This window comes from Aythya fuligula, chromosome W (assembly GCF_009819795.1).
Source record: "Aythya fuligula isolate bAytFul2 chromosome W, bAytFul2.pri, whole genome shotgun sequence".
NCBI lineage: Eukaryota > Metazoa > Chordata > Aves > Anseriformes > Anatidae > Aythya > Aythya fuligula.
The window spans coordinates 1,855,859-1,870,119 of NC_045594.1; the positions used below are offsets into that span (position 1 = coordinate 1,855,859).

Genomic DNA, 14,261 nt, shown 5'->3' on the forward strand with positions numbered 1-14,261 from the left:
CTCCTGGTTGTTCATGCTCCCTTGCGGTTGCTTTTATCAGCTTAGAGGTGTGTTGCTGGTTCCGCCTATGCCTCATCAGCCTCCCTCACCAGAGAGGCCGGGCCCTGGCAGCTCCCTTGGCTGTCTTGACAAAAAAAAAAAAAAAAAAAAAAAGCCCTGCCTGTCCCAATCCCCCACTCCACTGCAGAACGTGTCTGCCCCAGAGCTAATCGCCTTGGCAATACACCTCTGACCAGTACAGCTAGGAGATCACAAGTAAACTTGTGCACACATGAGTTTGAGATACAGTCGACAAAGATTCCAACACCTGAAGAGTTTTGTCCTGTCCACCAACCTCTACGCAGAACTTTGCTAGATTTACTGAAGTACCACACCTAGGTTCCCTTAACATCACCAGCAAGCTTTTTTTGTTGTTGTTTTAATAGCAGAAGTTAGCCACCTTTGAAGTCTTGATTAGAGTAGGCAGGTGCAAAAATACTTCATTACTCTCTTGGAAATAGGCAAAAGTCATCCACGTTCTTAAAGCTGAGAGCTGCAGAGGGAAAGATCAAACAGAACAAGGCTAGGACACCAGGAGCTCTAATTAGGTCACAAGTGGTGGCCTTATGTCAGTCAGCTCTCAGTCATGCCCTGAAGTTCAGCCAGCCCAGTACAGGGAATGAGATGAAGGAGAAGGGAGACACTTGAAGTAGGCTTGGATCCCCAAAGACCCCAAGACAGATTTAAAAAAAAAATCCTGACAGCACCACAGTGATAGGTCTTTTGTGGCTAAGCACACCTAGATGCATCTGCCATATTAACACATCTAACCTCACAGTAGACAGCATTTCCTACCTGGACAGTAAGAAGTATTTCAAGCATATGCCAAAAATTGTTGAGGAAATCCTTATGTGATGTTTCATTGCATCCCTATCAGACCTGAAAAACAGGCAGTGTCATGCTCTGGGATGGGTACAAACAGCCCTTAGCCCAACCTGGCCTGCCCCAACACTCAGCAACATGCCTGCACCAGCCTGCTTTGCTGCAGCCTCCATGGATGTTCCTATTAAGCAGCACAGCTTTGTTGACTGCCATAGCATGCTACTTATTTGTCCCTTGAAGACCAAATATGGTCCCCAGTTGAAAAGCCCCAGCAGAAACATATTGCTTACATCACAGAAATTAACATTTACATACTTAGTAGGTACTGTATAACCTTACAACTTGGATGAAATTTCAGTTTATCCAAGCTGAACATTAAGCAAGCTGTTTCAAATCAGTGAAATCCAAATATTACCTCTAACAGCACTAGAAGCCAGACTTATTCCATAACATCCAGAAGAAAGCAGCCAAGACCAGCAGCCTATTGATCTCATCCCTTATCAGCAGTAACCAATACAACTACAACCTCTTTCTAGCTGGAGAATAGCCATAGATATATGGGTCCAAGACGCAGACTGTGCTGTTATTGACACTTGAAATGGAGCTCCAGAGTGACTTTCTGCAACAACCCTGACTAGGCTGGTGTTTAGCTCCTGACAAGCCTACCCATAATCCTCTGAGGATCAAAACAAACTTCATTAATGAATTTACAAAAATAATCCAGCCCATTTCACAGTGTAAAAGCCAGATGTTTGGTCTCACTGAAGTCTACCTTACCTATCCAGCTTCCCCTAGCAGTATCACTACTGCCATATTTCAGGCCAAAGGCAGCCAAGCTTCTTCCACAGAAATGGAAGACAGCTATCAGCAGGAAAAGAAAAAAAAAATCAGTTACATTTCACAGAATGCATGTTAGTCAAATTAGTCAAAAGCCTTCAGGTTTCTAGAAGTCATTGAAAAATGGAAATTAGTCCATATATTGTCTCAAAGCTTTCATTTTTAGATGCTTCATACAGCAATATGAAATGCCTAATTTACAAGTTCACTAGTCTTCCATAAGGGAAGTGACAACAGGTCCTCTATAGAGGATTGTTTAGACATGACTGGAGTTGACTCAAGAAATAGCTACTTGACACTTACAGAATTATACAGGAGAAGAAATGTTACTGTCATTCACAGAATTTTAACACTTAAGCTTTCAAGAACAGTTGAGCCTCAACACCTTTTTGGCTTAGCATTTTGAATAACTTATGGTCACAATATGTGTTACTGCAAGAAAGCCATAAAAATTGGGTCAGGCAGATCCAGCAAAAGCGGCAGTATCATGAAGAACAGACAAGATTTTCTCTTTCTAACTTAAGCAGCAGCAGCATGAACCTTCATTTGAAACATTTGGGCATTTTGTTACTACGTGAATTAAAGATTAGACGGGATTTAGATAGGGGGCAGAAGACACCCCTCAACCCTGGCTATACACACAGCGTCTCATCACCCAGTCTGGAGAGCAGCCCCGCAGAGAGGGATCTGGGGGTTGTGGTTGACAGCAAGTTGACTATAAGCCAGCATTGTGTCCTGGAAGCCAGGAAGGCCAACTGTATCCTGGAATGCATCAAGCACAGTGTGAAATGTGTTCATCTGATTCATGTCAATATGGAACAATGCTAGGGCCACATGGTATGATGAAATGTGACCTTCTGTCTTACATACCCTTGTATAACTACAAGGGTAAGGAAAACAGAGTGGTTAATGTATAAAGTTCTTGTGTCTTGCAAAGGAATGGTCTAGCATTTTGTGTCAATAGAGAGCTTGAAGGGAAATGTATTTGTAGGCTTCTCCTTGAAGTCTCTGTTATCTGGGGGGTTTCAGAATAACTGCTAACTATTGTTACTATTGCATGGGACACTATGCAAGTCTCTGATATCTGGCCAGGAGATTAAGGAGACGGGGAGAGCTGAAGAACAACTAAAAGACAAAGCTTGCAGGGGACATTGCACAAGTCTCTGACATACAGCCAAGTTGGACAAAGGAGAAGGACAAGAGGGAGGAAGGCTATGAGCCTTCAGCATGAGAGACCCCCAGAGGGACCACCGGAGACTGATATGCATGCTCCAGTAGGAGGGTTTGGATTCCGGAAACTAATTATAACAACCCTGTTTTTTTTTTTTTTTTTTTTTTTTTTTAAGAAGTAGTAATGAATACGTATCAGCCTAGGAGCATAAAAACCAGCTGCTTGATATAACTGGTGTGCATCTTGGTGGAGCAGATACTCCCGACGCACCCAGCGCTGTTTGCTTACCTCTGCTCGTTTAATAAATTGTAAACTTTGATTGTAACCCTATTTGGGACTTAGCCATTTATTACACACAGCATTGCTAGTCAGTCAAGGGAGGTGATCGTCCCGCTCTACTCTGCTCTGGTGCAGCCTCACCTTGAGGTACTGTGTGCACTTCTGGGCACCACAGTTTGTACTAAAGACATTAAACTGTTGGACAGTGTCCAGAGGAGGGTGATGAAGATGGTGAAGGGCCTAGAGGGGAAGACATATGAGGAGCAGCTGAGTTCTCCAGGCTGAACAGACCAAGTGATGAGGATGCTGAGGGGAGACCTCATCATGGTCTACAGCTTCCTCACGGGTGGGAGTGGAGGGGTAGGCACCAACCTATTCTCCTTAATCACCAGTGATAGGACCCACAGGAATATAGTCAAGCTGAGGCAGGGGAGGTTTAGGCTAGACATCAGGAAAAGATTCTTCACCGAGTAGGTGGTTGCACATTGGAACAGGCTCCCCAGTGAAGTAGTCAGTGCACTAAGCCTGTCTGAATTTAAGAAGCAATTGGACTGTGCACTTAGCCACATGGTCTAAACTTTTGGGTAGACCTGTGCGGTACCAGGAGTTGGAAGGGACTCATAAGGATCAAGTCCAACTCTGGATATTCTATGGTTCTAAGAAATATTAACCTCTCACGTTATCCTGTTTAATGCACTACCAAAAAGGCATTCAGCTACTAAGTGGGGGTACAGTTACTATTCTGCAAGAGAAATAATCAAGAGAACCAGAATGAAATTCAGTTTCCTTCAATACACTCTAAGAAGCTTTTTCTTTTAATAAAAGGTGAGTGCTTTTAGAGATCGTTATTCTAGCCAAGGTAAAGCAAACGCTCACACACCAGTGTAGTTTACATCCATGAATTAGAAGCATAGGCCAGCAGACTTGATAACAGGAACAGAGTCTAAACTGAATGCATTACAAACCATGGTTATGCATGGCTCTGTTTTGACAAGGCCAAGGAGTGTGTTTCTTGCAGCAATCTCACTTCAGCCTCTGCCAGTTCTGACAGTGAAAGATCCCCAGTTGTAGAAGAGGATAAGAATTGATTTAAAACCAAGAAATTTTGCGTAGCAGGCATCTATCACCCAAGAATTGACCTAACAGCCAGTTAAACACTGGTCTTTCCATTATTCTAATACCCTAGCAAAGATTTTTTTCAACTTAACCTTCCCAAATATTTTGCTGTTAACATGAAAATGCACATTTTAAATTCTTTAACCAGGGTGTACATCTTAGCTAGAATAAAAGTCACATGGTATCGCAAACATGTCTCCACTGCTATGATCTCAAAGTTGCATCTCTGCAGTAAGAGCCCTTCACTTGAAGCTCTAAATGACTTATATGATTTTAAGAGAACAAAATAGACCAGTGGGAATATCATGTCATGCTTTCAGTACTAAGACCTTAAGGAGTAAGATACAGCCTGCCTGCCAGATCTTTGTTAGTCACAAATACAATGTCTGAAAGCATGATTCACTTACAACAGCCCCTGTATGTTCCCCTTGTTCCCTATGTGATATCCTCAACTAAAAAAAAAAAAAAAAAAAAAAACAAGAACAGTTTCATAGAGTCCTGGTCACATTACACCTCAAGCAGAGATCCCAAAGTATCCTACTCATAACCTAATTCAGTAGCTTCACCATTTACCCCCTTTTTGGTCGAATCCTAATGCATTTCAGTTATTTCAGAAAATTAGGCTAGTTATTGCTGCTACTGCTACTTCAGGGGAAGGCACACAAGGCCACCGTTTATACCATTGAACTGGTCTGGTTGGACTAGACATTCCCAGTAAGTAGCTACTGCTAATGCTTAGGGGAATTGCTATTAGTATTACTAACTCATTGCTAGATAAAATACTAAGGTTATAAAAATGAAGTACTAGAACTCTGGAAAGCAGCAAGCAAGTTTCACGAGTTCTCACATCTGTGCAGGCACATCTGATCACACACAGCCCAAGTTATAATTAACAAAACCTCTAGTCCATCCACAATATTGTCCATCTGTAATTTGGTTATATTTCCAAATGTAAGTCAGCTACATTCAAATTCAACATCCACCATTTAATCCACACCATTCATTATCACGAATACCTGAGGACAGACAAAAACCACAAGGCCAAACTGCACATCAAAAACACCTGAGTTAAGGTTCAACAAGCAATTTTTTCTTCCTGGCATTTCCTACCTTCCAATGCAAAATGAGCATCATGCAGTAGACTTAAAATGCTACTAAAAAAGGAGATACCTGGTGTGAATTTATCTCCCTGTAAAACAGTGGAGAGTGTAAGTATGACTTCAGAAACAGCAAGGTAAGAACATGCTTGAACTTCTGAGAAGTTACAGAAGTTGTCTCACACTCAGACACCCATTGCACACTGGAGAACTTCAGGATTTACTAGCTGAACAAGAAGTTAAGAACACCCTCTTAACACAAGAAATTCAAAGATTTCCACTAATTCCCAGAATATTAGCCAGACCTAGTAATTAAAAGCATGTAGACAGTTCTATCTCTTGAACAGACTGGCAAGAATTTTAGAGGCACAATTCTTTGCATTGCTACCTAAGAATAAAAATAATGTATTTTACCTTGTCTGAGGATGACTCTGTGCAAACTCATAGAAATAGAGCCAAACAATGGAAAAAAAAGCAAGACAACAGTACTTAATCTTTTCCAAATCAAAAGCTTGTCATTAGACTGAAAATGGAAGAGACGGGCTGTGCCACAGCTTTTCCTCTTGTCATACAGTAGTGCCTAATTGCATGTAAACTTGTATTTTCAGGTATCAACAGATTGGCAAATCATTATCTGCCTTCAGAACATGTACAAGAATCCCACCTGGCTGAGAGAAGCCCTAGGGGAAGAACTATGGGCTTGTTGTCATCATTACCTTGCTTGCTGCCTCCTGAGGAGAGGCAGATGCCCTGAAGAAAGTGGTCTGGAGGGGTCTGTGCAGCCTACAGGTATAGCCTACCAAAAATCTACATGCAACAGCACAGCAAGAGTCGGTTAAGCATTTCTTAGGCCTTTGAGCCAGAGATCATAACTGTGCTTAGTGTCAGTGAACCAGCATCACGAGCATCTTCCCTCCCTGCTTGCAGATGGCTTAGCTGTTCTTCCAGTTCAGGGACTGCCAGCTCCACATGGGAGCTCTTGAGACCTGCAGCAGCAGCTGCACATTCTGTTTATAAGCAGTTCCATGCCCCTTAGTTGCAAACCTCTGCTTATTAGTGATGATACCTAAAGGCAACAAAAATTGAAAATTATGTACACTGAGAGAAATTCTCTATGAGCTTGCAATTCAGAGGCTTGTAGAAGTCAGCTTCTGTGCAGATAGTACCACACTTCAAGAGAAGTAGAAGTAACAGCTAACTGTACAATGGGGATGTGAGGTTCAGGACTGCTCTACCCAAGAAATATTTTTGCGATGTTAGAACTATGTAACTGGTAGAACATTTAAACAAATAGAAGTTTCTTGAGCATTTAATTTCAAGCTTTCTAGGCACTGGTCTACAGTATCAAGTTTTTGAATATAGTACTCATTCTTGCTATCAGACAAGTGGGAGAAAGTCCTGTATTGATCTGCTCTGAAAAATATATTCCTGCTAATTGCTTTGAATTCAAATAAATCCCTTGGAAGAAGCTGAGATCCAACAACACAGAACTCAGCACATGGTTAAAAAGCTACAAAAACCATGGAGAACAATGCCTCAGCCCCCAAATTACTTAAGAAAACTAAGCATAATGCTTGCTTTCCCCCTCACACACCAGCTTACATGTCAAGACTTGCTCATTCAAGTAGCAGGAATACCTTCTGAAATTGCCTTAAGAACCATCAAACAGCAACTCTAACAATACCAGTTAATTTTGCTTGTTTCCTTTCATGTTAGGTATACTCATTTTTCATCTACCCAGCCCAAATCACCTCTGAAGGAGCTTTTAATATTGACTCTTGCTCCACATTAAACATGCCTCTCAACACAGCATACTTGGTGAAACAACTGTGCTTTTAGGCAGTTCTATGTGATTAATAGGAAATTTTACAAACAAACTTTTACCTGCACATTCACTGAAAGGTTTGCTCACAACCTAAGCAGGACACTACTCAACTATAAAATGAGAAGACTTACATTTGTAAAAGACAGAAGTTGTGCTGCAAAGGTACAACTGCAGCAAACATACAGAACTTTAAGTAAGCCACCAGGAAGCATGTTCTAATAGTTCTGCTAGTGTCCTGAGAGCATCATTTGATTAAAACCCTCAAGTTTATCAGTCCCCAAGTTTTGAAGGCTCAAGCATTGAAGCATGACATCGATTTCAAAGCAGACAGAGACATTACCCAGAGACCAACTGGCAACTGATATGGCAAGAGTTTCACCATACAAAAAACTTCAGCCATTGATATCTATCACAACTAACACCTATCATCACCAGATTGCAGCTTAATAAGCTCTGTTATACTGCTCCCCATTTAAACAGCAGATGCAAAAAAAGAGTGGTTTAAGGTGGCATGCACAAACTGTTTACATGCAGTTCTGCAGGCTACAGTGTCATCTGCTCCTCCACTACAGTTATTGTCTGAAAAGCCGGAGAAATATTCCCACAATTTCAAGAGCAATTCACAACTACTGCATAGCTCAAGCTAATAGAGATCTGTTCCATCACACCATGTTCTCCCCAGCTGAAGAAAGAAACAACTCCATTTATGACCCTGGCAGGAAACATTTTATTCTGAGAAGTCTTCCCTTCGTCATTCAAAACAACTCAACATCTGAATCAGTTGTGAGGAAATCATACCTTAAACACCCAATGTCTACTCACCTCTCTCCTTTAAACAAGTTCTGAATAAGTCAGGGATCAAAAAAATCAAGTACCTGTATCTCAATACAACTGATTTAGGCCAGAACACTGGCAGAAGCTTTGGTCAAACTGACAGACAACACCTTGGGGACAGGAGTTGAGGGATGGACACTTGCTCTCGTCCTGGGACCTCTTGGTAGGTCACTGACCAAATGCTACTTCTGTCTCCCCAGCAGGGAATGAGAAGTAACCAGTGCATGAGACAGCTTAACTCCTTCCTTGATGGTGGTAATCTGGAATTCAAGCAAAGGGTTGCCCAAAACGTTATCCCCAGTTAGACTGGATAGCCACAGAAAGTCACTAGATAAGCCAGAGACCGTCAGTGGAGAGGACAGCTGTGTAGACACACTTGGACTCATGACCCAGCCTCCACTGCAGACATGCACCTTCAGCTAACTGTACAATGGGGATGTGAGGTTCAGGACTGCTCTACCCAAACCAAGCTCTGTGTGAAATGGACATTTCTGAAAGCTACTGCCCTATGCGTCCAGCTGAGAGGTCCTGAGCTATGAAGTCCTGCAGCAGAGCTAAGCAGGATGGAATAGTTGATGATATAAGCTTAGCAAAAAACAGTTAAAGTTTTCAGAAGTTACTGGTTTTATTATGGCCCGCACTAAGGTATCAATAATCTAAAAGCACTAAGCAAGACATGTTTTCTGCTTAAATTTATCAAGTGATAAAATCACTGGATTAGCAACTGAAACCAGAGGCAGTTAAAGTGTTAGACCAACTTTGAACAGCAGTAGCTCCTTTCAAAGAGGTGCAGAGAGAGCACTTCACTCATTTCAGTTTATTCAGCTAGTCCAACAATCCATAGAGAAAGGTCATGTTTCTCCAAGAATAAATGGAGGTGCCAAAAGCTGATGTTACCAGTTCTGAAAGCTTCATGACCATTGTGATATATGTTCATCTGATTCCATGAACCATGAATCAAGCATTGCTAACACTTCAATAAAGTCACTTTAAGTGTAAATATATTGAGGAATACCTGCATTTAAGTTTAACCAAAAGATTTTGTACTTTCCTTCCAGTCCCTGTCCTCAAACTACACCTCAAGCAAATGGAAGAAAAATTGCCAAACCCTCATCGCCAGGAGATTCTACACAATTACGCAATGTAACCTTTTATTTTTTGCTATTATTTCAAGTTCTACTTATCTAGTCTTAGAAAACTAAAAACATAGAACGGAATAGATAGATATTTAAGTTACCAAAACAAGAAACCTTAAGGATAAATCAGATAGTGATTTGAAGTGGCATTCAACTCAAATATGAGTACATCATGAAGTAAACTCCACCAAATAAAGTTTCAGTTTTACCAGTCTCATCTCTAAAATGTTCACTAAGCCAAGCCTAACATACCTTAAGGTTTGCATTAAAGGCTCACTACAAAGAGAAGTCAGGAACTTCATGATCAGGACAACATGAACCCTCTCTTGGGAGAAAATTTGTGTCTAAGACTGCTTTTTGAGGAGCTGAGAATTTAGGGTGAATAACTAAAGACTGAACGCTACCAAAACAGAGCAGGCATGGTTCCTTACAGAGGAGAGATCAGAAACTCCATACGACAGGCTCTGGTCACACTGCCTGAAATGAATTCTCTGCTGCAGAGGGGACGGAGGCATCATGAGACCTCCCACTCTCAAACAGGAGAGGAATTTAGAGGAAAAGGTCCTACAGTTCAAGGACACCAAACAGCAAGAGCCATCGCAATCACAGCTCTGGGGTAAAGTAACGCCAGCACTCATGCCAATATCTGCACTTGCTAGAGGCACATCCTCAAGTCATTTCACTGTCTGCTTCAGCTTTCTTTCCAAGAACAATTACAAACGCATAGGCCAGGTGGCTCCTAAACCAAGTATTTTGACGCCTTCGTAATTTCTCTGAAAATAAAAAAAGAAAAAAAAAAATGATGACTAATCCAAGTGCAGGAAGATGTGACCAGTCCATTCTGATGTAGAAATGGCTCAGTTACCAATCCAAAACTGCAGGGACTTCCTGAGAAAGTAATAATAGAGGTGAGTCTAAGAATACACATATCACACCTACATGAGTAAGCCAGCCAACTCATTACAAAAGGAAAGCCTCATGCCAAAATCTTCCCTTCCTTCCAAACAATGAGGCCAAACTGAACATGACTAAATCCATTATTCCCCAAGCTACAGGTTATTTTGGTTTTGTGGGACAGAGTGCTTAAACCCTGGTTCAGAGAGGCCAAGAGGCACCGAAGATGCATGCTAGACAAGCAAAGAGATCCTCCAAGCTTTTGTTTGGTTTGACAGAAGCCAAAGGGCTGACTGGCAATAGAGGGAAGATGTCAGAGGTACCACTAAATCGATAACTCCTGGGAGATACAAGCCAAGTGACATGGTTTTGCCAGAGCTCAAATAGCCACAAAGCACAGAGAGAGATGCCCAGCACAATGCATCTTTTGCTTCACCAAAGCTTTTGTTTCTTTTAAGGAAAATGCACCAGCCTTCTTTAAGTCTTGTTCCTTTTGGGTGAGGAGGTGCCAGATTTCTTGCTTTCTGGGTTTACAAGTGGGGAAATAACAACCACAAAAGTTTTTTTTTTGGTTTTTTTTTTTTTTTTTTTTTTGACTAACAGGAAGATCGAGAGGAATTGAAAGCAGTTATCTACCTTTGCCCACGAAGCATTGCTGTAGCCCTTTGAGGGCCATCCGCTTAAGTTTGGGGATGGAAGGAATGACAACCGGGGGACAACCCAACACACAGCACCATCAGATTCTGACAAAAAGCATAGCCTGGAAGGCCAGCACCCCCAGCTACCACCCAACCAAGGTCCCCCCCGCGGGTTACCATAGCCGGGGGGGAGGCCTCGCCTCACCACGGAGCCTCTGCTTTAGCTAAAAATACAGGGAGGGAGTAAAAAAAAATAAATAAATAAAAATAAAGTAAATTAAATAATTAAAGAAAGGCAGAAAATAAAGGAAGAAAAGGCCGGGAGGCGGCGGCTTCACCCCCCAGCCTCATCCCAACTCCTCGGGGGCGAGGCCTCCAGCTAAAAGGGCTCCCAACGGCCACCGGGGGGGGGGGGTGGGCACGGCACGGCCCCGCCGAGGCTTGGCGGAGAGAGGCCGGGACCTCCCGGCGGAGACAAAGAGACCGGCGGCCGGGGCGGCGGTTGTGTCGGAGGCCCTGCGGGCGGGCGGGCGAGCGGGCCGAGGCGTACCTTGAAATACCCCCCCTCGTAGAGGGTGTTGGGCGGCCCGAAGATCGCCACCTCCCAGTTGTAGAGGTCAGACTCGTCCACCAGGGTGATGCGGAAGCCCTCGACCGGCTCCTCCTGCAGCGACTTCAACTCCAGCATCAGCGCCTTCTGCGAGCTGCTCATCTGCTGCTGGGCCATGGCACGGCCGCCGCCGCCGCCGCCGGCCTCGGCCTCGGCCTCGGCCTCGGCCTCCGCCTCCGCCGCCGGCCCCCGCCCCGCCCCGCCCCACAGTACCAGCCCCCACTGCTGCCGCCACTTCCTTTTGTGACGGCGCCCGCTCGCCGCTGACCTCAGCGCGCCGCCCCGGGACACGCCCCGCCCACCAGGACACGCCCATTAACCTTTTAGCCACGCCCACCCCTCTTATGGCCTCGCCTTTTCACTGTGTAGACACGCCCGCTCTTCCGCGGAGACACGCCCGCTCCATGTGTGACTTCGCCCACCCCCTGTGTAGCCCCGCCCCCACCCCGTGGAACCTCGCCCCAGTCTGGTGGAGATAAGCCCCCACCATAGTTCTTAAAGGAACAGCACTCCCTTCTTTCACTACTGCCCCCCCTCCCCCCCCATGTTCTTATATGTTCTTATCATGGCAGCCATATGCCTGCCATGTTCTTAGTGGTGGCTTGTGGAGGGAGGAGGACACAGCCATGTCAGTGTGGTGTTGGGGAAGGATCAGCCACAGCAATGTGTTCCCCGTTCCTGGTGGGCAAATGATGCTGGGTGACAGCGAGAGCACCACTGGGATAGGGACAGGGTGGGTGGCCACCATCCTGGCATGGATTCTCCCTGACATCCTGGTCCATGGTCCTCCATGGAGCTGCTGCACTGCAGGGCAAGGGTGTAGAGGCTGATGGTCCGGAGGCCATTTTCCCATGGAAGCTGTTGGGCACAGAGGCTGGTAGTCCAAACACAGAGGTGTTTTGGGAAATGGCAAGCATCCCATAGCGATCCCCAAACACCCAACAGTGACATCGAAACAGACAGTGCTCCCATAGGCATTGGCGCTGTTTTCACATAGCTCCACAGATGCATGAGGTACCACAGCCAGAAAATGGTTGGGTTCCTTCCTCCCATCCACCCAAGGAGGAAAGAATCCTCCAGGGTCAAGGTGGTGCCCACCACAGCTCCACACACAGGGCTGTGAACACAAAAGCATGGTTAAGACCTGAGACGGTGCCTGTGAGCTCATATTCCTTAGCAAGTCTATATGGAATCAAAGAAAAAAGCGATGATCCAGAAGGAGGACAAACAGCACAGCACAACTGCAGATGGCACAAGTCTGGGTCTCGCTTCTGGAAGCATTAATGCACGCACCTGCCTGTCAGCATATGGGGCCACTCAGCTGCTTGCAGCGTGCCTGGCACAGACGCACGTGTGAGCTGGAAGTCTTTCCTCGGCCAAGACAGGAGAAATAATGAGGAGGTAACACAGCACTGACATGGAAAAGTCGATGTGTATTACCTGATACGGAATTAAAGGGGTTCTAATGGGGATCATTTTAATAGCTAAATGCTATGATGAGTTCTGAATTATTTGTAACGTCCCCCAAAATGTCAGAGTTACTAGAAGGATATTTCTGCTCTCTGTGTACTTACGGTCAAATAAAAATTGTGGATGAATGAAAGTAAAAATCATATAATGCCTTGATGTAAATATATGGCATTGGATTACGTGGAGTCTAGGGATGAAATGGTTAAGGACCTTGAGATGCTGCAATAGAGATTGAAGAGTGTTTACTTTAGAGATTAGATTAATTAAAAAGATCAAAGCAGTCACAGGCAACAAGAACAGGGCACTGTCCAGAAAGTGGGAACCGATAATGGCAAATGGTTACTTCACTGGACCATGGGACTCAGTGCTGCAGGACTTGGTCCTTAATCCATTTCTGCTACGCATTGCTTTCATCATTCTGCACATGACAGGGCTATTTCACTTTGCAGTGGCCCAAGGTACTTGGACAAACAACCTGGAGAAGCTGTGCCTGACCATCCCTCCACCCCTGTGTAAATTCATCCCTCTGCCTTTCCTCCACCACCACTCACTGATTTTCCACCCTGAGGACAGCCCTAGGGGTAACCATTAGACCTGTAATCCACTTTTTCCAGACCCAATGGAATTTCCTGAATGTATGGGATAGCTGTCACGGATCACCAGTGATCTGGGGCAGCCTGTGCTGCAGGTGGACACTGAAGTCCCCTCCTGGCACTGGGAGCCATGTCTCACTCCCCAGACCGTGGCCCTGGGAGAAGGCAGCATGCTTGCTGTCGTGTTAAGGGGTGTAGCTGATTAACCGTTATGGGCCCGGTCGGATTCAGGGTACTGAACTATCACAATCACAGATTTCACCAATAATACATTAACTGTTAGGGGTCTGGTCGGATATTCACCAATAACACATTAACTGTTAGGGGTCCAGTCGGATTCACCAATAATGCATTAACCGTCAGGGGTCTGGTTGGATTCAGAACACTGAACTACCACAGTCACGGATTCACCAGTAACGTCTAACCACCCTTGCCCTAGTTGCGTTTAATGAGAGCTGTAACAATTCAATCAAGTGCGATTTATTACAGCAACAGGTACACAGGTTCTTTGGATTGCCGGCGGTAGTGGCTGTCTGCAAAAGCAAGCTAGCATGCATGAAATACACAGGTGTTACAGGTGCACAGCCTAGAAATTAATATGTTAAAAGGATCAAAGACTCTAGAAAGATTTATAACCAAGTGTTCAAATCTCACCCAAAGGCATCTCAACTGGGGGGAAAGAGAGGCTCAGCCCGTCGACTGATCCCAGGAGTCAGGAGGGCCTAAGGATGTTGTATTCCCTCGGAATGGTATCTCCCCTGACGGTGAGATCTTCCCTAACATCCCCTCTCTCTTAGGCCAATTTATATTATTTTCTATCTTTTAGGTGGAGCTTGAGTGACTCTAGTCAAGCATATCTTAGTTATGATTGGTGAAAAGTTCTTCCGTCTCCTTTTAAAG

At 44.5% G+C, this 14,261-nt stretch overlaps 1 protein-coding gene across 1 annotated transcript in view; it reads right to left on the minus strand.

The window, feature by feature from the left end:
* The window catches only part of LOC116501377 (ubiquitin-conjugating enzyme E2 R2-like), a 90,505-nt gene extending 79,052 nt beyond the window's left edge, over positions 1-11,453 (minus strand). Inside the window, exon 1 of the mRNA XM_032206895.1 lies at positions 11,239-11,453. Coding sequence (XP_032062786.1) covers positions 11,239-11,415 — 177 coding nt within the window. The 5' untranslated portion in view covers positions 11,416-11,453. The remainder of the gene's footprint in view (positions 1-11,238) is intronic.
* Positions 11,454-14,261: the final 2,808 nt, after the last annotated feature.